The 26,083-nt window shown below is 47.4% G+C and overlaps 1 protein-coding gene across 5 annotated transcripts; it reads left to right on the forward strand.

The window, feature by feature from the left end:
• Positions 1-1,947: 1,947 nt before the first annotated feature.
• NME9 (NME/NM23 family member 9) lies at positions 1,948-25,509 on the forward strand. Of its 5 annotated transcripts, none has more exons than XM_019961964.2 (12): positions 1,948-2,028; positions 2,470-2,506; positions 5,582-5,639; positions 10,430-10,473; positions 12,402-12,473; positions 14,085-14,201; positions 15,270-15,345; positions 18,000-18,082; positions 20,322-20,414; positions 21,309-21,463; positions 23,037-23,176; positions 25,197-25,509. In XM_019961964.2, the coding sequence occupies exons 2-12, from the start codon at positions 2,474-2,476 to the stop codon at positions 25,292-25,294; spliced, it is 969 nt and encodes a 322-aa protein (XP_019817523.2). In that variant the 5' UTR covers positions 1,948-2,028; positions 2,470-2,473; the 3' UTR covers positions 25,295-25,509. The 5 variants fall into 5 exon arrangements, with proteins under 5 accessions (XP_019817523.2, XP_019817505.2, XP_019817514.2 ...); XM_019961946.2 differs by having other exon boundaries at positions 1,949-2,028; positions 10,430-10,533; XM_019961955.2 differs by having other exon boundaries at positions 1,960-2,016; positions 10,430-10,533.
• The last annotated feature ends 574 nt before the right edge of the window (positions 25,510-26,083 follow it).

Below are 26,083 nucleotides of genomic sequence, written 5' to 3' on the forward strand. Positions count from 1 at the left end.
TCCAAGATTGGTTGACTACATTTGTATAGGTCTATTTCTACACTTTTTATTTTATTCCATTGATGTATGTATCTATCCTTTCACTAAAATATTGTCTTACTTATTGTGACTTAATGGTAAGTCTTGTAGTCTTGTTGTATCAGTTCTCCAACTTTGTTAATCTTCATTGTTGTGTTGACTATTTGGATCTCTTATCTTTTCATATAAACTCTAGAACCAGTTTGTTGATATCCACAAAATAGCTTGCTGATGTTTTGATTGGAATTGTGTTTAATCCATAGGTCAGATCTCAACAATATTGATTCTTCCTATCCACAAACATCCTATCCAGACAGCATATTAAAAAACAGAGACATTACTTTGCCAACAAAGGTTCCTCTAGTCAAAGCTATGGTTTTTCCAGTAGTCATGTATGGATGTGAGAGTTGGACTATAAAGAAAGCTGAGCACTGAAGAACTGATGCTTTTGAACTGTGGTGTTGGAGAAGACTCTTGAGAGTAACTTGGACTGCAAGGAGATCCAACAAGTCCATCCTAAAGGAAATGAGTCCTGAATATTCATTGGAAGGACTGAGGCTGAAGTTGAAACTCCAAAACTTTGGCCACCTGACGTGAAAAGCTGACTCACTGGAAAAGACCCTGATCCTGGGAAAGATTGAAGGCAGGAGGAGAAGGGGACGACAGAGGATGAGATGGTTGGATGCCATCACTGACTCAATGGACATGAGTTTGAGTAAACTCCAGGAGGTGATGGACAGGGAAGCCTGGCATACTGCAGTCCATGGGGTTGCAAAGAGTTGGACACGATTGAGTAACTGAATTGAACTGACATGCTGTTACTATATTCATTCTCAACTGCCTGCTGGATCTGTTCATTCCTAAAGATGTGGTGTTAAAGTCTTCAATTATAATAGTGGTGGTGGTTTAGTTGCTAAGTCATGTCCAACTCTTGCGACCCCATGGAGAGAGGAACCTGGAAGGCCACAGTCCATGGGATTCTCCAGGTAAGAATGCTAGAATGGGTTGCCATTTCCTTCTCCAGGGGATCTTCCCAACCCAGGAATTAAACCCAGGTCTCCTGCATTGAAGGCGGATTCTTTACCAACTGAGTTACAAGGGAAGCATTCAATTTGGGTTTGTCTATTTTTTCTTTGCAGTTTAGTCAGTTTTTGCCTCAGGTGTTTGAATGCTTTGCTGTTAGGTGCATACACAAGTATTGTTATGTCTTCCTGGAGAATTGATCCCTTTAGCATTATGTAATACCTTCTCTTTATCCCCGATAAATTTCCTTGCTCTGAAATCTGCTTTGCCTGAAATTAGTATAGTGACTCCAGCTTTCTATTGATTACTCTAGCATGCCATAGTTTCTCCACCCTTTTACTTCTGTCTTTAAAAACAAACAAGCAAAAAAAAAAAAAAAAAAGCCTTTTAAACCTGTGCTTTATATTTAAAGTTGATTTCTTGAAGATAACATATATTGGGCCTTGCTTTTTAATCTCCTGGCAATTTCTTTTAATTGGTGTAGATCATTCACACCATGTTTATAACTGCTTCTATTTTCTCCACTTGACTTTCATACTTCATTTTGAATTTGTAATTTTGTATTCTTTATCTTGAAGGAAACCTCTTCAGATCTGTCAAAACCTGGGAGCCACCCCTGCCCAGTATGTATTCAGTAGCAATAGAAAAGCTGCATGCCAGTCCTGGTGGGACAGAAGGGATGCAGGAATGGAGGATGTAGCTCTACAGTACGTGATGCACCAGATCTGTGCTTGGTGGGTGCAAAAGACCCCAAGAGGACAAACTCTTCAGCCAATGAGTGTTTCTACAGTCCAGTCCTGACAGCAAGAGGCGGGACACCCTCCTGCCTTTGCGCTAGCCCAGAGTGGGCGTGGCTTATGTGTACTCGGATTCATTTCTTGGCCGTCTTAGTACTCCCCCCACCCCGCCCGCGCAGTGTTGCCATGACGACCGTGGCTGGGTCGCAGCAAACTGTGTGGGAAACTCTCGCTGCAGGTTGAGGACCGGGTACCTGTTTGCAGGGGCTCAGTTTCCCAGGAATAAATGGGAACAGAAGGGATGGCAGGGTTCTGTAGGCTTTTTCCGTCCAAATTCCTTGGCAGGCATTTCGGGGCCTCATGGGCTGCGTGGCCCGGCGCCCCTACTCGGGCCCCCGCGCGCGCCCCTCCTCCAGCTCCCGGTGGGGAAGGGACTCCGCATGTCCACAGAAAACCTTCTGGCGAGCGAAGAGCCCTCGGGCTTAAGCTCAGCTTTCTCCGTCGGGTGTTCACTTTGGATCACTGCGTTTATTTGCTGCCATTCATAATTAACTTGAAGGAGCGGAGTTGGGGAGGTGGGCGCTTTATCTGAAGGAGGCTCTAGGCTTGCAGATCTACTCAATGTTTTGTCGTGAGGTTGCGGCCAGAATGGCCGGAACCTTCAATAACAGAGCTTCTGTCTTCTTTGTAGAGCCATGGGCAGCAAGAAAAAGGAAATTGCCCTGCAGGTAAGTCTCAAGGCGAAGTTGGCTTCCAGCATTTGATTGGGGTGGAATAGGGGGCCGGGAGGATGGTCTGCAATGGAAAGTGCAGTATAAAAATGACTTCCCTGGTGGTCCAGTGGTCAAGACTCTGTGCTTCCATTGCAGGGGGTACAGGTTCTATCCCTGGTGTGGAAACTAAGATCTCATAAGCCGCACAGTGTGAGCAAAAAATTAAAATTAAAATGTACTATTAAAATGTGGCATATAACAATGTTCACAAATTTGAATATTGTACCCTTCTGCCTTAAAGGAATAAAAGCTTATCTTGACCTCTAATGATGACAATTTTTTGTGTGTGCACTTAAATATAAACATGAGGAGGGCATGGCAACCCACTCCAGTATTCTTGCCTGGAGAATCCCATGGACACAGGAGCTTGGCGGGCTACAGTCCCTAGGATTGCACAGAGTCGGACACTACTGAAGCAACTTAGCATGCATGCAAATATAAACATATAATCACAAACTTGGATAAAAGCTGCTTATGTTTATAATGCTTATGCAACCATGAAACTGAAACATGAATTAAAACAAAAAATAGCAAGAAAATATGAATCAGTATAATTCGATCTGACATATATTTTGTTGAGGTATAATTATGACTTGCTGAGAGAATATAAGTTCTTAGAGTCTGGGCATATGTCTGTAACTGTGCCCTTTCTGAAGACCCACTTCTCCCATCACTGCCTTCTTGAAATCATTTGCTTATTCAAAGAATGTTTTGATATTTTATGCACTATGCTTTCCTTATAGAGTGTTTTACTTTGTTTGCACCTGTGACAAGTGAATTAATAAGACAATAACTACTTATTGTCCTGGCCCTGGACAATAAGTAGTGGTTGATTCTAAAGTGATGGTTAAAAAAAAAAAAAGCAGGCATGGAAGCGGATGGATGTGGGATGGAAGGCTTTAATATCATAATGTAACGTGGGTGCCTTTTAAAGTAAACTTTAAAATTTTTTCATGGTCAGGCTCTAGGCACCTCTCAGTAGATGGGCAGTGGTCTCCAGGCATCTGATTTCTCCTTTATTGTTCTCTGTGGCATCAGCACTTTACATGTGAATTTGCATGTGATTTTTAAAAAAAGAAGAAAGCAGTATCAGGCTAAGGATAGTGTGCAGGGGGCTGGATGGGCAGGGAAGGGAAGAGTTTTGGTCTGGAAGTCAAAGATTTGATGCAGTTCTTGACTGTTTTGGGACTTCGGATAAATCACATAACTGCTCTGGGCTGGAGCTTACCCATCTGTGGAAGGAGCATGTTGGGTGAATTATCCCTAAGGGCCTTCCAACACGGAGATTTTAGTACTCTAGAGTTATGAGACTTTTTCTGTGTCTGTAAATCAATTCTAAGCACCTGGTCCTATCAATTATTGCTGTGAACAATGTCCTCAACCTCTCTGAGCCTCCTTGTTCTTTGTGTAAACAGGAGGGATGATACATACCTGGCAGCACTGTGGTGATGAGACTCCTTTAGATATGTCCAGGCTTGCGGCTCTAAGCGTTTTGCTCCATATGATTGTCTCTTCATGTGTCTATGTCTGATATTCCCTTGGAGAGTAATAACATTTGTTATCAATTTTTTTCATGCATATTCCCCAGAGCTCTGAGTTCATTGTGGTGCTCAAAGGAAGTGCTCCCTTTTGCTGAGGCAGGGAGTGGGGGGGTCCCTATGCACGGAGGCCTCTGTGTAAGCATTGCTTCTCTACCAGGTCAACTCCTTGAAAACAGTGTTCTAGGGTCTGCCAACCAGGAACCCTGTCCTCTCCTTAGGTAAGACTATTTAGGGTTCCTCAGTTGACCCAATATCCCAGCAATATAACTCCCAGGTATTTACTTACTGAAGACAAATGAAAGGGTGAATGCAAAAGATTTAACAACAATGTTCCTAAGTCTTTATTTATAAGAGCCCCAAATCATCCATCACGCAGAATGTGATGTTGTCATACAATGGAACGTGCTCAGGAATAAAAGTGAACAAACTACTGAGATACAATTACACAGATGAACACCCCAAATACGCTGAGCAAAAGAGACCAGCACAAAAAAAGACATGCTGTACTATTTCACTTATATGAAGTTTTAGAATCAGTAAAATTAATTTGTTATGGCAGAAATCAGGTTAGTGTTTACCTGGGGAGAGGAGTAGGGAGTGAGCGGGAGGAGACCAGAGGGAACTTTCTGGGGAGAGGAATGTTCTGCATTGTGATAGAAGTGTGGTTACCTGGGTACGTGCATTTGTTAAAACTCACTCCTGTGTAACAGTTTAGTTCTGTATGTCTCACCATGTATAATTCATACCTCCATACAATGTATAAAAAGACAAAAAAGCAAAAACAAATTAGTACCTCCCTGTACATGAGTTCAGATAAATGTCAAAATTTAATGTTGAGTAAAAACACAAATTGCAAAAGGAGATCTTCAATATAATACTGTTTATGCCTATTTATGTACATAAAACAATTTTATAATAGTTTTGGCAAAGTAAAAAGTAAAAATGATTTTTTAATTAAAAAAAATTTTTTTTAATTTTTGGCTGCGCTGGGTCTTCGTTGTGGCATGCAGGGTTTCTCTAGTTGCTGCCCATGGGAGGCCTCTCCAATTACAGAGCATGGCCTCTAGAGCTCACGGTCTCAGCGGTTGCCTCACATGGGCTTCTCTAGTTGTGCTGCCTGGGCTTAATTGCTCTGAGGCATGTGGGATCTTAGTTTCCTGACCAGGGATCAAAGCCATGTCTCCTGCAGTGGAAGGCGAATTCTTAACTATTGGACCACCAAGGAAGTCCCAACAATTTTTAAAATGAGATTTTTCTTAGGATAGTGGTTATTCTTGGGGTTGGAGGCAGAAGGAGAGAGAGGAGAAAAGAAGACTGGGCAAAGAGGGCAGCTTGAGCTGTATTTGTAAGTATTTCATTGAGAAAGAGACGGAGAGGGAAGAGAGAGACCTGACTGATAGATATTAGTAGATAACCTAGAGCAAACGCACCAAATTGCCTCCCCATGGGCACTCGCAGTAATACAGCGTCTGTTCCCCTCTGATGCTAGGTCAACGTCAGCACCCAAGAACTTTGGGAGGAGATGCTCAGTTCCAAAGGACTAACTGGTAATTTAAGATGATTTTTTAGACCCATTCTTTTCAAAATTCCTAAATGACATATTGAACCATGGAGAGAAAACCTGCAAACAGTATCATTTCCCTATAACCTTGAGCTTCATAAATAAAAAAGAAGGTAATTCTTTTGTGAATATGTACATATATGATTTCAACATCTGTTAGTCCAATTCAGGAAACTAGTCAGTACTGCTGGATAGCAGGGTTCCCTTGTTTTAGAGCTGATTGTCATGCTCAGGGCATATTTAGTGTTAAAATTACTTGAGGCACAAAAGGGGAAGGTATTGAAAGGAATAGGGAACTCGAGGGCTGGAATGAGAGCCAGGTAGCCCAAGAGAGTGGAACCAGGGGCTGCATAGTCACTAGGAAACAGCACAGCCTCCTGGTCCCCTACCCTCCTTGTATCAATATCTATTGCTGAGTAACAATTTACCCTAAAACTTAGCAGTCTACAGCACTCAACATTTATTATCCCACAGTTTCTGTGGACCCAGAATCCAGGGGTTGCTTAAGTGGGTGCCTTTGGCTTGGGGTCTCTCACCAGGCTGCAGCTAAGGAGTCAGACCAAGAATGTCAAGGCTCAACTTAGAGTTTAACTTATTTCCAAACTTGGTCATGTGGCTTTGGCAGATCTTCAAAGGTCATTTCCAAGTCCATTCCTGTGACCATTGGCACGATATAGGTCCTTACTGGCTGTTGGCCAGAGACATCCATTTCTTGCCATCAGTTTCTCCATAAGGCTACTCACAACATGGTAGCTTCTTCCCCCCAGCCCTTCCACCCAAAGCGGGTTCAGGGAGAGAGGAAAAGAGCGAGTGAGCAAGTACACAAGAGAGGTAGATGAAAGTCACAGTCTTCGTGTAACCTAATCTCAAAAGTAACATCCCATCGCGTTTGTCCTCTTTATTTGTTAGAAGCTCTGGGTCCAGCCTGCACTCAAGGGCAGAGGCCCACACAAAGGTGTGAATCCTGGGAGACAGGGCCCACTGACAGCATCTTAGAGGATGCCCATCACAGCTGCTCCCCACTCTTCCTTTCTCTACTTCTTTTCTTCTAGAAGGGCTCTATTTTTGTGTCTGGTCAGTTCTCTCTATCAATGCACCTGCTCTGTCAACTTGTATCTGCTCTCATCTCTCTCCTTCACTGCCCCCCACACCATGACTTTAGCACTCAAATCCCCCTCCTCCAGGCCTCTCTCAAGACTCAATTTGTCTCTGCAGCCCTGTCACCCACTGTACTCTGGGGTGTGTCCTGGCCTCTAGCCTTCCAGCACATGCCACTAGTTTCCCCACTTCCTCACTCGTATCCGTGTTGTTCCTACTACCTGGAGTATCATGGACCCCAACAGACTGTAGAAATCTTTCTCCTTCTCAGGCAGCTCTAAAGCAGCCTCCTTGAATGAAATCTTTCCTGAACTTCTGTGTGGTCACTTCTACCTGGTGTCTCTAGGGCATCTGGGGTGGGACTCTGTCTCAACCTTCCAGCACACGGCCAGCCTTGTGTGGCCCCTGTGTGGTTGGGCATTCCGTGCCTGCACCCAGCCTCTAGACACAGGGCCAATGTCTTTTCATCTCTATCTGGAGCACACGTGTCCAGGCCTGGGCTGAGTGGGTACTTAATAAATGCGGTCGCATTGATCCAGGATGGGGTGTGAGTCTGGCCATACCCTATTACTTGAGGGGCTACAAAGCTTTGTTGATGGTGCCAGGTCTTAACTATTTTGTCCATATGGTTTGTCTATGCAATCAGAACACAGCTCCTGGGTAAAACTTCTGTATCTTTAATAACAAACTCATAAGAAAGTGAGTTTCTTACTACTCATAAGTAAGAAAACCACAAACTCATCGTGTTGTGAGGATCTGCCATGTTCCAGGCACCCTATGTGATCATAGCTGCCATCTACGGAGTGTGGAATTGTTGAGCCCAGCACTAAGCGCAACACAGGGAATTGTGCAGACTGGAGGCAGCAGGGGCTCATCTGCCTCGTTCATCAGGCAGTCTCAGGAAGACATGAATCTTTCTAGAGCTAGCAGAGATTTGTGCCCAAAGTCAACCACCATCTTGGAACTCTGGTTGGCTCACTTGCATCTGCCTTCAAACATGCAAAAGTCTTTTCAGGTTTGCACACACACACACACACACCTCCCTTTTCATTTCTCTGCCATTTCTTCCCTTCCTTCTCTGTTTGCTTCCTGCCATTCAATCTCTTCATATAGTTTCTCCCCAGTCCCCAGTCCCTTCTCCCCCTTAACCATGGCAAGTGTGCCTTTGTCCCCACCACTCCTCGGAGAGCCAGGGAGTGCAAGAGGAGATGGGAAGTTGGTACAAATGACTGGGCTGACTTATCAGTGGAAACCCTGCATAGAGATTGGTAGCTAACTGTGTCCCAGTTGTTGTTGTTTTTTACCTGCCAGAGCTTGAACCTGTTCTCCTTGGTAGGCTTGGATACAGGGTCGTCTGAGTCTTCCAGGACTTTTCCCCAGTATGACCCAAATGCCTTTCTCTCCCATTACTGGGGTCTACTGAAATTGCTCAACTGTGAAGCTGTTGTCCTTAAGGAAGCCCAGAGCTTCATCCACCTCTGCCTGGATGCTAAGGACCAAATCCCTCTCTCTTGCCACTGCTGGTGTCTTAACTGCCTTTGGGACCATTTGGCTTAGACTCTCTGGTTGGTACTGGAAACGCAGCACATCTAGAATCTAGTGCACTTTCCTCCCTCCCCAAACACTCTCTCCCTGTCTTCACTCGGTTCTTTTTCTCTGCTGGGCTCAATGGTGGGTCTTCTTCACACCTGCAGGACTGTCACCCCCCTAGTCTTCCCACTTCCTTTTCAAAGTCTCAGGGATTCTTCCATTCCTTCCATCCCTCCCTTGACACTGCCACCCCTGTGTCTGGCTTCCCGATCCCTCCCAAACCCAGTCTGATTCTATCTCTGCAAAACTATGTAGCTTGGCTGAACTGACTCATACTCTTGAAATTGTGCATCTTCATTCCTAGAGTCCTTGAAAAAGCATGAACTATGGCATCAGACAAACCTCAGTCTAAAACTTGGTTCTACTCCTTGAGAATTTTTATTTTGTTTTACCTTGGGTTGGTTATCTCTTTTCTATTTCTATGGTAGAATAAAAATACCAATGTTGCTGGATTTTTTGGAGAGAAAAGCCAAGTGCAGATAGCTTAGTAAATATTAACTCTCCTTTCTAAAAACCTACTGTGAGTCCTCATTGCCTAGTAAATCAGGATGGAGCTCCTCAAACCCGCATTCCTTGCTTGTCCAGTGGTCTCTGTCACCACTTCCCACAGCCCAACCCCAGTGGCCCCTGTACACCCCATGCTTCCCACCATGGGCTCCCTCTCTGCCCATCCAAGCCTGGCATTTCCACAGTGTCCAATGCAAGTCACCCCTCCACTGGGTATCCTCTTCCTAATTCTTACGGTACAGTGTTAGTGCTGCCAGTCTATGCTAACTTCAGTCATGATAATTTAGGTAATTCCTTGGCAGTCCAGTGGCTAGAACTCGGTGCTTTCACTGCCAAGGACCTGGGTTCAACCTCTGGTCAGGGAATTAAGATCCCATAAGCCATATGGCACAGCCCAAAAAAAAAGGAAAAAAAGATAATTTATACCATGTTTTATTAATAAATGTTCTCATACGATGTGAAAAATTGAAATGTGAACCTTCAAAAAGTAAAATCACAAATCGCATGCTATTAAAACTGGCAGAGCTGAGAGTTTATAAGCAGTGTCCACACTCCCTCCCCATGACTATGCACTCCTGCTGCTGAACAGAAATGCCCTGCTGTGTGGATCAGGCATGAACTCTGACTGCTGAGGTCTTCATGAAGACATCCTTTCTCCACAATGTGACCATCAGGACGTCACCATCTAGCACTTACTCGTGGTGTCTGATTGGGCTGAGTGGGTCCTGTGTGTGTCTGCTGCACACGTGTTGGCTTTGTTGCTTAGCTTCTTGCAGGCCTCGAGGTCTAGTGCCATCAGACAAGAGGGTCCCTCGTATCCAGTTCCTGCCACACTCCAGAGACCAGGACCAAGGCAGAAACAGGCTCCCCAGTTTCCACCTAGGTCTCTCTTAGGTTCACTTTCTGGGAGAACAATGTTGATTTGATAGAGTAGGTAAAATTCCCCTTTACCCAAAGCAGGTGGCTTTTAACTTGTCAGGAGGAAAGGGTAATGCTGTGTTTATTAGCTAAGAGTTGATTGTATGCTGACAGGTCACCTACTATTCCTTTCAAAAAAGATACTTTCAGTCCAATTCAAATAGTTACAGAGGGCCTCTCTGTGCTAGGCCTGAAAATTCCTTGTGGTAAAGGATGCATGTTAAGTAAGTGGTTTTCACTCTACTCACTTCATTGAGTTTAGAATTTGGAACACTGAGTTCATAAGGGAATGCTGTGTTTCCACTCTCGCTCATGCTCTGCTGGGAGAATAAATCCTCTTAACCAGCAAATGGGGCTTCCCTTGTAGCTCAGTTGGTAAAGAATCTGTCTGCAATATAAGAGACCTGTGTTCAATCCCTAGGTTGGGAATATACCCAGGAGAAGGAAATGGCAACCCACTCCATTATTCTTGCCTGGGAAATCCCATAGACAGAGGAGCCTGGAGGGCTACGGTCCATGAGGTCGCAAGAGTTGGACATGACTTAACCACTAAACCACTAAACCACCATAGCAAATAAAGATGGCCATCGGAGCGGGTGGGAATGTGCTGGTATCGATTTTGCCTGACGTGGCCGGGCGCTCCGGTTTCTTGGTTCCCCGCAGTTGTTGACGTCTACCAAGGCTGGTGTGGCCCCTGCAAGCCCGTGGTGAGCCTCTTCCAGAAGATGAGGGTGGAGGTTGGCCCGGACCTTCTGCATTTTGCATCAGTAAGATCCTCTCTCAGCAGAATGTCGAACAACGGTTGCAAAAAAAACTTAAACACTGAAAAACAGGAACAGGAAGCCTGAGGGGCCTTTTGCAGATCATGGAGAGAGTATTCATTGTGGAGTTTCTGCTGATGCCAGTTTCTCGGGGGAGGAGGTTTCCTGCCTTCCCCGCCTCCCGCAGTCCCGGTGGCCTCGGCCACCCCTGGCTCTGGAACAGGGACTGCTTGGCCACTCTGAGGCCAGTGCTCCTCCTTCTTGTCTCCTGGACACCGTGAAGCCTGGAGTCTCACTTCCAGAGCACAGGGTTTAAGATCTCTATCCTTACTCCTTAAAGGGGACTTTCAGCAAAAGTTTCCTTGGGTCAGTGGATGGAGATGGGAATCACTTCCGGAGACGCGCGTAGGAGACGCGGGATGAGCTGCCAGGGGTGAGGCTCAGCCAGTACACACGGGAGCGACGCTCGCTCGCGATAACTCTGGAGAAGCGGGGCTTCCGGGGCTTGCCCTCCTCCGGGGAGCCGGTTGTGAGGCTTCACTGGAGGAGAGCAGGAGGGGCCTGAATGGCGGGCTTTATCCGACCTGGAGGCAGAGCTCAAGGACCCTCCCGTGTCCCAGCCACTAGGAGCAGACGTGGGATGGTAGCGGAGGAGCTCCCTTGATCCGGAGCAGGAGAAGCTGTCATTTCCTCCTTATTTTATTCCTCAAAAAACTACAAAAAACTTTTTACCCATATGTTGACAGGACACTTGTTAAGGTTCTGATGAAAAGACATTAGAAGGAGCAGCATGAGAGAGAAAAGCCAGGGCTCCACCTGGGGAGGGCATCACTCATGTGTGTGTGTGAGATGTGTCATGTATGTATGTGGTGTGTGTGGTGTGTAACATATGTGTGTTATGTAGTGTGTGTGTTCTGTGTAATATATATGTGTGATGTGTGTATGGTGTGTGTTATGTGTAATCTATGTGTGTAGTATAGTATGTGACTTATGTGCAATGTGTGTGATGTGATCTGTGTGTTATGTGTACTGTGTGTGGTGTGGTGTGTAATGTATGTGTGGGGTATGGTGTGTGCGGGTGTATAACGTGTGTGTGCACGTTGTGTGGTGTGTGTTACGTGTAATGGATGTGTATGCTGTGTGTGTATGTGGTATATGGTGTTTAGTATTGGGGGCTGTGGTGTGGTGTAGTGTGTGTGTGTGTGTGTGTGCGTGGGATGGGGATGAAGTGTATGTGTGTCATATGTAGGGGGGATGTGGTGTGTGTGTGTTTTGCAGGTTGAGGAGTATGTATGTATGTGATGTCTGTGTGGTGTGTGTGTGTGTGTGTGTGTGTGGTATGTGAGGGTGTGTGGTGTGTGTGTGTTGTGTGGGATGAGGGGTATGTGTGTATGTGATGTCTGTGTGTGGTGAGTGTGTTGTGTGTGTATGTGGTATGTGGTGTGGGGATGAGGTATAGTTGTGTGTCTGTGTATGTTGTATGGGGATAAGGGGTATATGTGTGTGTGTGGTATGTGAGGGGGTGTGGTGTGTATGTGTGTGTGGTGTGTGAAGGGGTGTGGTGTGTGTGTGTGGTGTGTGAGGGGGTGTGGTGTGTGTGTGTTGTGTGTGATGAGGGGTATGTGTGTTTGTGGTGTCTGTGTGTGTGTATGTGGTATGGGGATGAGGTGTGTGTGTGGTGTGTGTGGTGTGTGAGGGGGTGTGGTGTGTGTGTGTTGTGTGTGATGAGGGGTATGTGTATTTGTGGTGTCTGTGTGTGCGTATGTGGTATGTGACGTGGGGGATGAAGGGTGTGTGTGTGTGAGATGCGTATGTGAAATGTGTGTCCCATGCGGCTCTCCCATCAGCCTGCTGACCATCTGTCTCTCCTTTAGGCAGAGGCAGACTGTCTTGATGTGCTCGAAAGATACCGAGGGAAGTGCGAGCCAACCTTTCTGTTTTATGCCGTGAGTACCTTTTCAGTCGGGGGTGGTCCCACGGCTGCACCCCTGAGTGTTCAGAAGGACGCCTCTCACCAAGAGCCCACACTATTCCCAGCAAGAGGTGCTGGCTTCTCCTGACTTTATTGTTTGGCCAAGGACCAATGCCCTCAATCACGGCACTGCTCGCGGGCAGAACCCTGAGGAATCACTCTGGGCTGCAGGCCTCCTGAGCGCTGGACTCGGGACAGAGGACGATCCCCTCAGACACCTGTGCACCTTCTAGCTCATGAGCACTCTTGACTGAAGTCTCACTCCCAGCACAGAGTTTGGCGAATCCCACTGTGCTCCATAGAGGGAACATGAATGCTCCACAACATGAACGCTCCTGTATTTACCTTTGCTTCATCATTAAATATGAAGATATGCTGACATAAAGTTGGAAATGAGAAGGTCGATGGATGACAACCAGTGGTTCAGCATTTGCAAGACTACCTGGTTGTCTTCAGCTGTGACATCACGCGGGGCTCCCAGCCCCCGAGGGCCCGTCATCTCACATCTGGCTCTTGGCTTTAGGTCACCTGCCAGGCCCTGAAGACAACGGGTTGATTTTCTCCTCCTGACTCAGTACAGTGCTCTGTCACACAGTCAGGGAAACTGGGGTCTGCTCACCAGGGCTGGGGTTGTTTAGCTTGGAAACCTTCGGGCTCCTGCCCTCGGCAGCAAGTCTCACAAGTTGGAAGCTTCTGGTGAAACATCATTTGAGCTTTGGCCTTCAGGAGGGAGATTGAAGTTATTTGATGGAACCTGGTGGGGGAGGGAGGGGGAGTGGGAGATGCTGAGATGGACATGCCCCCAGCCACATGGCATCAGAGCTCAGTGGCAGAAAAGGCATCATTACCGCAGTGGTTTGCTTGCCTGAGCCTGGAACACGTGGATTAAAGCGTCAGTTATAATGGCCATGTGGGGACATGTGGCAGCTGGTCACTGTCGTCACGCAGTGGAGGTCCCCTGAGGGTGGGATGGACACAGAAGGAGGACCCAGTGTATATGATGGTCTGTGAGTGACGGGCATGGAGACTTCTGAAGAATCAAAGATGGGAACCTCCAGTTCACTGCAAACAGCACCTCCACTGTGAGGTTCTCCCTCATCACCCCATATGGGTTGGGAATTGATTCTTGCCCCAGATCCCAAGCACCCCTATTAATGCAATGGCCTTATCCTGTTGTAGTTGTTTCTCTGACACCACCATCTCCCTCCCCACTCCACACCCACTCACTGAGGGCGGTGTCTGTGTCTTTCCATGTTTTGGGTTTATGTTCTGTGCCTCTGTCTTGGTGTTGGGCATAGTAAGTGCTCAGTTGATACTTGTTGGATGAAGGAGCCACAGAGAGGCCACACTTAGTGACTCACAACCTATGGCCCTGGTCCTCCCCCACCTAACTCCCCGCTGCCCTGAAGGAAGTTTTGAAGGGAGGGGGGCATGGGGTAGGGGGCAGAGAAGTGACTGGAAGCCGTGGGCGTGGGGTCCATGGACCTTGACCTTGGGCACACTCCCAAAGCCCTTGGACACTTGCTAGCTCTTGAAAGAGGTTGCTGTCATGTGATCTGAGTAGGACCTCTGTGCTGTGTTCCAGGGAGGAGAGCTGGTGGCGGTGGTGAGAGGAGCGAATGCCCCACTGCTGGAGAAAACCATCCGCGAGCAGCTGGAGGCAGAAAAGAGGGTGCTGGCTGAAGGCAGAGAACGGAGGGTGGTAAGTGGCCAGGCCAGCAGGTCCCTCCCCTGCCCCGCCAGTGTCCTCCCTGTTCCTGAAAAGCTTCAGTAAATGCCCACCTCAGGGGAGGTGCAAGGCCCACTGGGAAGTCTTTGAGGAAGTCATCCTCTTCATCCAGAACACTTCAGTGTCTCACCTATTTCTCGCTCATCCCCACTTCATCTCCCAACAGGGGCTTCTGTAACCCTGACAGTGAATTCAGAAATGAAAATGAAGTTATGGATCCAGGAGTGGGTTGGAGGAGTCAGCCTCAGGGGGACATCTCTCCTGGTGACCTGCCCTCCCCTTTCATTCCTGGGTTTTATTTGTGACCCCAGGGGGTTCATTTCTGTAACTAGAAAGGGGTCATTACTTTGAGAAATAGGATCAGAAAGCACTACTTGTGATTTAGGTACAACATTTTCAGGATAACACGGGCTGTGAGTTTTTCATAAAGAATCAGCAGCCTTTGAAAACTGACACCCCTTAGTTAGAAAGAAGTATTTCCTGGTGCTCTGAGCAGCTGCCACAGGAGCCTTAATGCTGTGCAGTGTCCAGTGTTCAAGTTTTCACACTCAATTCCAAAGAGCAAAGCACTGTTCTCATAGAATGGATTGGAATCAAATCATACATTTCCCCCCAGAAAACTGGCAAATTTTCCCCAAGAAAGAAAACACTTGTGCCTCCTCCACAGATAAATGATCTGTCTTTACTACTTCCCCACATAGTGTAGCCAGTTGCTTTCTATCTATTTGTATTTCAGTTCTTTGTCTGCTTGTCAACTCTCTATTTCATCTTTCTTCTTCCTTAGTTTCTACTTGATGCTCATGGAAACAGGCAGGCTCTAAACCTGAAGATCAGCGTGGATTTCCTTGTGTTCAGTTGCTCTCACCCTCTACTACCGTCCAGTTACTCAAAAGGACCTTGAAAAGTTTCCAAGACTGATAATCTTGACCCTCTTCTTTTGCTCTGCATTTGGAACCTTTACTTGGCTTCTGTTGGTTGTTGAAGGTCTTTGTGGAATTTTAATCAGCTATCTACTTTCTGTCCATGACCAATTTGTACTAGATTAAAGATGAAGCTCTTTCTGATGAAGATGAATGCTTTTCTCATGAAAAGAACAATGGTGATGATGAGGACCTGGGTGAGTACAGAACCAACAAGCAAGCAAAAGGCAGTGCAGACTCGGACTTGATGTGTTTTTAAAAAAAATAAATGAGTAGTAAGTTTACTGAATAATCTGAACTCTGGGGAAATAACCCATAAAACATTTAATCTCCAATCACCTGACTTCAAACATACTGTGTTAATCTCCCTCTGCTTTAATGGCATCTTGAGTGTCTTTCTGATCATGTTCAACTATAACAAGTGTGACTTTCATGACAATTACTGAGCATCAGGAAAGGCTTTCTTAATAAAGTGGAGGGGAATGATACTAATAAGGTAAATGAGGTGCTAGGGTTTCCTTAGTCCTTATTTGAGTTAAGAACTTGAGTTTCTTTAACCATTTTTCTCAAATGTGAGAAAGTCAGCTGTACTGAACCCCTCCCCTCCCCACAGCCTTGTACCTTCTTCCTCTTAGTCCCCAAGTATCAACTCATGGATTTTACACTCCTGAGCATCACTGTTCTTCCTGAGCCTTTACTGTGCGAACATCTTGACCTGGCAGTGGGAAGAGAAGCTAGAAGTTAGAGAAGTTGTTCCTGGCAAGGTGGCTCCTGATGGTCCCTGAGCCACCAGAGGAAACCAGGATGTGGCTCAGGAGCCAAATAGGAGAGAGGAGGAAGTTCTGATTACTGCCTGAACGAGAAAAACTGCTATTTATGTGTCGATAACAAGGACTGTCTGAAATGGATTCTAATAAGCGATGTGGTGCAGTTTAGGAGAGCAAGAAACTTCAAGTGTGAAAGAGAAGTCAGCGATTTGGCTTCCACAGGAAACATTCGTTGTCTCGTTTATGGATTATCTCTTCTTCTCTTTCCCAGTATTTTCTCCTAAATCCAGTCTCTCCACTTAGGAAACTACACAACGCCTGCCCTTGCCCTTAGCCTTCCACTCCTCCCAGCTCAGCTTCCTGGTCCACACTCCTTGGGCCGCCCTCTCCTCTGTCACTGCCCCTCTGCTGCTCCCAGGGCTCCAGTGACCTTCCTGGGGCCAAATCCAGCAGGCAGTTACCAGTCAGAGCTTATGGTATCCTGCTGCAGGCTTGGCTGCCGTCCACAGTGTCTTCCTACTCAAAACCCTCTTCTTGAGACTTCCCTGGTGGTCCAGTGGTGAAGGTTTCACCTTCTAATGCAAGGGGGATGAGTTCAGTCCCTGGTTGGGGAACTAAGATCCCACATGTGCTAAGTCACTTCTGTCATGTCCAAATCTTTGTGACCTTATGGACTGTAGCTCGCCGGGCTCCTCTGTCCATGAGACTCTTCAGGCAAGAAGAGTGGAGTGGGCTGCCTCCTCCAGGGAATCTTCCAAACCCAGGGGTTGAACCCGCATCTCTTATGTCTCCTGTGCTGGCAGGCGTGTTCTTTACCACCAGCGTCACCTGGGAAGCCCTAAGATCCCACATTCCTTGTGGCCCAAAACAGAAGCAATATTGTAACAAATTCAACAAAGACTTTAAAAATGGTCCACATAAAAACCCCACAAAAACCAAAGTATTCCTCTTCTTGTCTGATGTCTGATGCATCTCAACCTTTCTCATTTTCCTTCTCATTTTCTCTGGCCTGTCCACAGCCTCCCCTTCCTTGGCTTCTTTTCTTTTGCTCTCTCTTCAGACTGGAGTTCTTGGGCTCCTGCTCTGGCATCTCCTCTTCTCACCTTATACCTCTGTGTGGTCTCTTTAACTGGTCACTTTCTGAGGGGATTTAAACTCCAAGGATTCATAGGATGTTAGAAATAGTGCTCAGGGAAGAATGAACCGATTGGCTGCTTAACATGATCCACACTTTTTTAGCCCACATTTTTTAGATTTTCAGAGTCAACACAACTGATGTGAAAGTTGAAAAGAGAAAATAGGCCGTGGGGGATATAGTCTGTGGACAGCGTGCAGAGCTCACCAAGGCCAAGTCCATACAAACCGGAATCCGACAGGGATGGGTTTGTGCACAGATGTGGGTTCCCCCGAGGCGTCTGTGGGCCTGAGCAGTGGACGGCAGCCGTGTGGCATCTCCCTCATCACCACAGCTACTTGACCTGTGGACACAGCCACCCAGTAGCCTGGCCAGTGAGCTCTGTCTGGTGCCTGGGCTCCAAACAACAAAGAGGCTGATTCTCAGGAGAACGGGACAGAGACAGAGGAGTTTGGTAGTACGTGTCAGCCCTGAGTGGACTTGGAGCCTGGGGCAGCCACCACTGACCACATGCTAGAAAGTCAGAAAGATGCCCCGAGACAAGAACACAGTAGATTGCAGTTAGAGGCCAAGAATCATGAGGTGGGGACAGGAAGGGACCAGAGTGTCCTGGCCTGCTTCGCCTCTGTTCCAGCTCTGTCCCCTCTCCAGGCTGACTTGGTTGTTTCTGGGTTTTGCTCCTGAGTCATCTTTGATTTCCTTCTCCACCTCCCATCCTCTCCTCCCTCCCCACACTCTCCCTCCCAGTTCGTGTCCCTTGCAGCCAGGCTGGGGTTGGGGTCTGGAGCCAGACCCCTGCATCCACTAGAGTCCAGGTCAGCAGAAGCTCAGCCAAGAGGCTGGGGGAGGGAGGCGGGGGCTGTGTGGAGCTGCACAGTCCCTGTGGAGAGCATCCTGAGAGCCTCCTGTGAGTCCAGGGTCTGACAGCACCATCCCTGGCTTGTTGCAGTGTCATCAGAGAAGGCCTGCACCTTGGCCATCATTAAACCAGACGCGGTGGTCCATGGGAAGACAGATGAGATTATCATGAAGGTAAGAGAGACAACGGGAGACTTCTGAGTTGGGAAGATCCCTGGAGGAGGGCATGGCAACCCACTCCATTATTCTTGCCTGGAGAATCCCCATGGACAGAGGAGCCTGGTGGGCTACAGTTCATGGGGTCGCACAGAGTTGGACATGACGGAAAGACCTAGCCCAGCAGCAAGAGAGACAACATATTCCTTACAGACTATACTTGTGTCTTCTCTGGTGGAAAACAGGGCTGGGGCATAGTGTAGCAATGTCCTAGGGGGAAGAGGCATTTAAGGAGTTTAATTAAAATTCCAATGAGGTAAATCACAATATTTATTTTTGGCTGTGCTGGGTCTCTGTTTCTGTGTGAGGGCTTTTCTCTCGTTGTGGCACGTGGGGGCTATTCTTTGTTGCCGTGCACGGGTTTCTCATTGGGGTGGCTTCTCTTGTTGTGGAGCACAGGCTCAGTACTTGTGGTGCATGCATTTGGTTGCCCTGTGCCATGTGGGACCCTCCCAGACCAGGGATCGAACTTGTATCCATGCATTGGCAGGTGGATTTCTTAAACACTGGACCACCAGGAAAGTCCTAAATTACAATTTTTAAATTAAATAAGGTCGGATATGATGAGAATGAAGGTCTCTGCTGCTTTTAATATTGTTTTTCCATCATCTTTTACTTTCAACACATTGAAATGTGAATTTGTGCTTGCTTTCAGTTCAGTTCAGTTGCTCAGTCATGTCCAACTCTTTTTGACCCCATGGACTGTAGCATGCCAGGCTTCCCTGTCCATTACCAACTCCCAAAGCTTGTTCAAACTCATGTCCATTGAGTCAGTGATGCCATACAACCATCTCATCCTCTGTCGTCCCCTTCTCCTCTTGCCTTCAATCTTTCCCACTATCAGGGTCTTTTCAAATGAGTCAGTTCTTCACATCAGGTGGCCAAAGTATTGGAGTTTCAACTTCAGCATCAGACCTTCCAATGAATATTCAGGACTGATTTTCTTTAGGATTGACTGGTTTGATCTCCTTGCAGTCCAAGTTATTCTCAAGAGTCTTCTCCAACACCACAGTTCAAAAGCATCAATTCTTTGGCGCTCAGCTTTCTTTATAGTCCAACTCTCACATCCATACATGACCACTGGGAAAACAATAGCTTTGACTAGATGCACCTTTGTTGGCAAAGTAATGTCTCTGCTTTTTAATATGCTGTCTAGGTTGGTCATAGCTTTTCTTCCAAGGAGCAAGCATTGTTTAATTTCATGGCTGCAGTCACCATCTGCAGTGATTTTGGAGCCCCCCAAAATAAAGTCTGTCACTGTTTCCATTGTTTCCCCATCTATTTGCCATGAAGTAATGGGATTGGATGCCATGATCTTAGTTTTCTGAATGTTGAGTTTTAAGCCAACTTTTCCACTCTCCTCTTTCACTTTCATCAAGAGGTTCTTTAGTTCTTCTTCGCTTTCTGCCATAAGGGTGGTGTCATCTGCATATCTGAGGTTATTGATATTTCTCCCGGCAATCTTGACTCCAGCTTGTGCTTCATCCAGCCTGGCATTTCACATGATGTACTCTGCATATAAGCTAAATAAGCAGGGTGACCATATACAAGCTTGATGTACTCCTTTTCCTATTTGGGACCAGTCTGTTGTTCCATGTCCAGTTCTGACTGTTGCTTCTTGACCTGCATACAGATTTCTCAGGAGGCAGGTAAGGTGGTCTGGTATTCCCATCTCTTGAGGAATTTTCCACAGTTTATTGTGATCCACACAGTCAAAGGCTTTGGCATAGTCAGTAAAGCAGATGTTTTTTGGGAACTCTCTTGCTTTTTCGATGATCCAGTGGATGTTGTCAATTTGATCTCTGGTTCCTCTGTGTTTTCCAGCTTGAACATCTGGAAGTTCATGGTTCATGTACTATTGAAGCCTGACTTGGAGAATTTTGAGCATTACTTTGCTAGCATGTGAAATGAGTACAATTGTGCAGTAGTTTGAGCATTCTTTGGCATTGCCTTTCTTTGGGATTGGAATGAAAACTGACCTTTTCCAGTCCTGTGGCCACTGCTGAGTTTTCCAAATTTGCTGGCATATTGAATGCAGCACTTTCACAGAATCATCTTTTAGGATTTGAAATAGCTCAACTGAAATTTCATCACCTCCACTAGCTTTGTTCATAGTGATACTTTCTAAGGCCCATAGGACTTCACATTCCAGGATGTCTGGCTCTTTACCATATATATGTGTGTATATCTCCTACAGATCCAGGAAGCTGGGTTTGACATTTTAACGAATGAAGAGAGAACCATGACAGAAGCAGAAATGCGACTTTTCTACCAACACAGAGCTGGAGAGGTCAGTTTTTCAGTTTCCATGTATCCAACATGCTTGCATTTCTTTCTCTTTCTCCAACATTATGTTTGTAAATTGATATTAGTTTGGGAGAAACTAGACTATTATGAAGAACAAGATTATGAACAGCAAGTGGGCCATGAAATTACTCTCAGCATAATGATTACAGGCTGCGTCAGGGAGACGTTGCTTGGCATGCTCCCAAAGATTAGAGTTCGACTCTAACTTAAGTAATGAAATAGGAATTACTGGGGGGACTCTCTGTGACTCCCAGAACTGAAGAAAGAAGGCTGAAGGAGTTGCATGAGAAGGTGTGGGGATAAGAAGAACCAAGGCAGGGGTGTGGATTTCTGAAACAAAACCTCACGGGCAGTCACTTCAGGTGCTCCTGTTGGGTGACAGATTCAACCACTTTTCATCTGTTTCTGCTTCTGACCCACCCACCTGGGAGACAGGGTCTCCTAGCCTGGGCCCCACCTCTCAGGTGAGGAGGGTGTGTGGGGAGGGGTGGATAGGCATTGTGGTTGTCGGCCAGACTAGGACTGAGTGAAACAGGGAAGGGCCGTTCCCCAAAGGAAGCTTGAGTGCTGCTACTTGAAGAAGGGGGAAAGGTTGCAAGATGCTGCAAAGAAGTCTCAGCTGTATCCCCTGGTTTCCATGTGTGTGGTCTTCTAAATGCTATCCAACTTCTTATAATTTCATGCTCAACCCCAAACATGTCATTTCAGAGCCTCATATCTGGGTTCTCTGTGTCTTTGGGTACCACTTCCCCTCCCTGGGCTCTTCCAGGGCATGCTGGCTGGTGGTGAGGCAGCTCAAGGACCCTCTCCCATCCTGTGGGTGGGATGGGCCTCTGGGGCCCCTGGCCTGATTCACTCCCTTCCCTCCCTGTGCTAGGACACATTTGAGAAGCTGGTACATCACATGTGCAGTGGACCAAGCCACCTCCTGATCCTTGCCAGGACTGAGGGCACCGAGGACGTGGTCACTGCCTGGCGAACCCTCATGGGGCCCTGTGACCCTCATGTGGCAAGGAGGGAGCAGCCTGACAGGTAATGTCAGCAGCAATGGTCCTTTCATGCATCTCAACACCTGCATCCGAGGAAGCTGAGAGCCCTGCTAGGGGCTCAGCCAATTGTGGGTAACACAGAAGGCACTCTGATGGCCATGAAGCTCCCTGTTTGTTATATGCTGGGGAGTCCCTGCCCTTTGTTATGTATTTGAGGAGACCCTGACATCCTCCCCCTCTGATCCCACCCCAGCCCTTCAGAGGATGCCTCCTTGCTGCCTCTTGCCCTCTTCTGAAGGCTGCTGTGGGTCCAGTCCTCACTGTTCTCTCTGTAGCAGAGGGTTTGTGGTCCCAGAGCCATCTGAAACCCTGACCCAGAAGTACAGATTCCAGGGCTACACCCAGGCCTGCTGAGTCAGAGACTGAGTGGGGCCTAGGAGTCGGCTGTGTAGACTCAGCCCCCTGATCTCTTACCCCCTACTCCATACCCAAGGTGTCCTGAGGTCCCTTAGAGTCTGAGCACCCTGTTCTGCACACAGCGCTAGGCTGCCTTGGTCGGCTCCCTGGCTCCATGTGATTGTTTAGCCTGACACCACCACTGCCAAATCCACTGTCTTGCCTTTGAAGAAGCTGAGGGAGGCCCTGCCAACAAGAAAGACATTAGCAAGAGACTAACTGCAGTTGTACTTTATAGTTGTAGGGAGCTGGGAGCATTCATGTTTGGGGCAGCCGGGGCTGATGAAAGAGCCCAGAGTTCAGATCTTAGGTTTTCTGAGCCTCGGTTCTCTCATCTATAAAATGGGGTTGTGAGCACCTATCTTGGGAGGCTGTTAGAGCGCTGTGGTTAGAATCTCTCTTCTTCCTCTTGCTAACTTTGTGGTCTTGGGTCATCTGTGCTTTAATCCCTCTGTCTTAATGTCCTCATCTGGAAAATGGGAACTACAACGGGAAAGGACCTGCCTCAGATTAAGAGAGAGAAAGAGGGAACTTGGAACACTGTTTGAGATAAAGGAAATCTTATCAGTATTAGTATTATTTTAGGGAACCTTGAGGGATTAACTATGCCAATTTGTAGCAAGCCCTCAGCAGGGTGCTTGCCTAGCCCCCAGTAGTAACAGCTACAGAATGACAGCTCCTGGGCTCACACCATGACTCATGCATATTTACTCCCTTTTAAAAATATTTATTTGGCTGCATCAGGTCTTAGTTGCCACAGGTAGGCTCCGGAGCACAAGGGCTTCAGTAGTTGTGGCACACGGGATTAGTTGCTCCATGGTGTGTGGGATCTTAGTTCCAAAATCAGGGGTCAAACCCGCACTCCCTGCATTGCAAGGCGGGTTCTTCACCAGTGGACCACCAGGGAAGTCCTGACTCATGCATATTTAAACTTGGGGACATGACGGTCTCCCTAGTCTCCCTCACAGGGTTGCTGCACAAATGAAACAAGGTCAGAACACCGCTGGTTACCATAACCCTTGATGCCGTTCCTGGCATTTCCAGCAGAGAAAGCCACGTCACAGAAATGCTGCCTGTTGATGGGTAGCTGTGTTGCCAGAGATCAAAACATTTCTTTTCAAATGAGACCGTTCTTTCTTGTACATTTTGGACACTGCTAGTCTCCGGGCTCAGTATGGCACAGAAATGCCCTTTAATGCAGTCCATGGAAGCTGGGACTCAGAAGACGCCCGTCGGGAACTGGCCCTGCTCTTCCCCGGTTTTCAGTTTTCAGACCAGATTCCAGAATCCGCCCCTCTGGGTAAGTCATCCAGGCAGATCTGGTCTGTATTTAATCCCCAGTGGGGATGGTGTGTGTCTGTGTGTGTGTGTGGTTTGGGGAGGGGGCGTTGGTTACTGATAGTAACTATGTGGTAACCACCTTTAGGAAAAACTGGGCCCCTTAGGAAACTTTAGCAACTGTCCTGCTGTTTTATTTTCAGAGTAACAGTGTTGCTTTTTAATATCTCATTACATTTTTTGCTGCATATTTCACTTTGAAGCCAAACTCTTGTTGCAAAGTTACTTTGCATTGGCCCCTGGAAACCACAGGAAAATGTAACTAACTTTCCAGAAGCCAATTTCCAAGGCAGAGGCCAGACAGTCGCTTGGTCACTTCCTCTGAGCTCCGCAGGCCCCACCAAGCCTTTGATGGTGTTGCCGAGAAATAGAGGGTTATACAGAAGTACCCTCTGCCTGGAGCTGCTGTGGCTCTCGTATCCCTCTGCTGCTGCTAAGTCGCTTCAGTTGTGTCTGACTCTGTGCAACCCCATAGACGGCAGCCCACCAGGGTCCCCCATCCCTGGGATTCTCCAGGCAAGAACACTGGAGTGGGTTGCCATTTCCTTCTCCAATGCATGAAAGTGAAAAGTGAAAGTGAAGTCGCTCAGTCATGTCCGACTCCTAGCGACCCCATGGACTGCCCAGCCCACCAGGCCCCTCCGTCCATGGGATTTTCCAGGCAAGAGTACTGGAGTGGGTTGCCATTGCCTTCTCCGCTCGTATCCCTCAGCCCCATTTGGGAAAAGTGTGCTGGGCTTTTTTGGAGGTACCCCTTCCAAATCTGGGTGAGAAACCCATGGGGCTCAGAGCACATGTGACCCGCCCCACTCCATGAGTGGGAGAACAAGGCCTGTGCTGCCCCTGCCGAGTTGCACATCTCTGTTTGAGCCTCAGGTGAGGTGGAAGGGGCCAGGAGTGAACATCCTGGGAAAAGCAAAGGATGTGAAGGTGGCCTTTTTTGGAGAGGGCTGCCTGCAGATCTGAAACGGTAATAACCTCTGTATGCCTCCATGTTAGGGGTTTTCACCCAAATACTTCCCTAAATGTTTATGTTCATCATGGTCTCCTCAAGATCCACAACCAGCCAAGTAAGAATAAGTGGTCCGAAGGCAAGGAAGGGAAGGGTGAGATCTGACCCCTGCTGGCCCTTGTTTAATCCTGGTGCGGCCTACTGCTGGCTGAGGGACAACTGGGAGTGAGATGGAGTTTAGGGAGGAACTCTCGCCCTGGTGCGGGCAGTACTGGGAAGACCAGCTTGCCTCTAGGGACCTGCCCTCACAGACAGCCCACCATGTGTGTCAGGGGACCTCCTCATCCGTTTGGGGTAGTGACTGGAACAGGTAGGTATGACTCTGGGGAAGGAGGAGAGGGAACTGGCTGGGGAACACTCACTGGGGAGAGCTGGGAGAGTGTGAGCCTGACCTCCCGTGATGAGGAGCTGAAGGGTCTGGGCCTGGATCACACCTGGGTGTAAGTGCACAGCTTCCCGTGGGGATGACCCGGAAGTAGCCTGGTTGGGGTGCGAGTGTTCTGCCCTTTTCTGATGTATGTGCTGCACCTTCTCAGCCATCAGGAGCAGAGTGTGCTTTCTGTGTACTCAGCACTTTTTCTGGGCCCTGGAGACAGAGTCCTGGGTCTGAATCCTGCCTCTGCTATTTATTAGCAGAATAACCTCAGGAAAGTTACTCTTTTGGACCTCGGTTGTCTCATCTGTGAGAGATGATGAGACCCGTTATAGCCCCATAATCATCATCTTTCTCAGAGGGTTCTTGTGACACTCATAGCCTGGGGCCCTGACACAAATGCTCAGCCAGAGTCACTTCCTTTCCTAATTCTCCCCTAGTCCCTGACCCACATACTAAGACCTCTTTGCTGCTTTGTTCACCCTGACCCCTAGCTTCACTGTCTATCTTTCTGCTGTTCTGTGGTGGACAGTCTGTGGGTGGGGGAACAGGACTGGCCTGCTGTAAGAATCCTACAAAATGCCTGTCATCCCACAGGCCATGAGGCTGAAGGAGCGGAGGGCCCCAACAAAATGCTGTGCTCCCCGGAGGATGTGGATGAGGCAGCCCGTGACCAGGGTGAGGCCACAAGCTGAAGTCGGAACGTTTATATCTGCTGCACATAAGGAAACTTCCAGAACTGGAACTTCCTCTCTTGAGCACCGATACTATCTTGATTTAGCTAGCCTTCATGAATAAAAATAATGGTATCCACTTTCCTGCCTTACTAAACAGTATGAATGTGGAATATGTACTTTTGGGGGGCCATCTTTGACATTTTTAGAAAATAAATGGACATCAGTTTATTGAACTCTGCTGTGACACGATGTCATCTCAGGGGATACTTACTGAGCTAGAGGACAGTGTTTCCCCAGGAATAAATCTACATTATGGATGAAATGATTTTATTTTTTAGACAAAATTTTTTAAAAATACTTATTTGCTGCGCCGGGTCTTCTTTGCAGCACCTGGGAGCTTCAGTCTTCACTGTGCCACGCAGCATCTTTAACTGCAGTTCTTAGTTGCAGCACACAGGATCTAGTTCCCTAAGCAGGGATTGAATCCAGGCGCCCTGCATTGGGAGTGAAGTCTTAGCCTGGACCACCAGGGAAGTCCCATGGATGAAACAATGTTAGAGCTTAACTTGGTAACAGTGAACTTGAAATCAGTGCAACAGGACTGGACGTGACACTTCAGGGCTTATGGGGGCAGATATAAATCAGCTTTAATTCAGGCCATGCGCCCTGGCTACAACGGGCAGTCCTGGAATAAGCTGATTCACCATCTGTGGTTCTCCATGAATCAGAACACATTCAGAAAACAGTGCGTGGGGGTTACATTTGGAACCAGGGTTCAACTAATTTTCTTAATGCCCCTCTCTCCTC

The sequence above is a fragment of the Bos indicus genome, chromosome 1, assembly GCF_029378745.1.
Source record: "Bos indicus isolate NIAB-ARS_2022 breed Sahiwal x Tharparkar chromosome 1, NIAB-ARS_B.indTharparkar_mat_pri_1.0, whole genome shotgun sequence".
Taxonomy (NCBI): Eukaryota; Metazoa; Chordata; class Mammalia; order Artiodactyla; family Bovidae; genus Bos; species Bos indicus.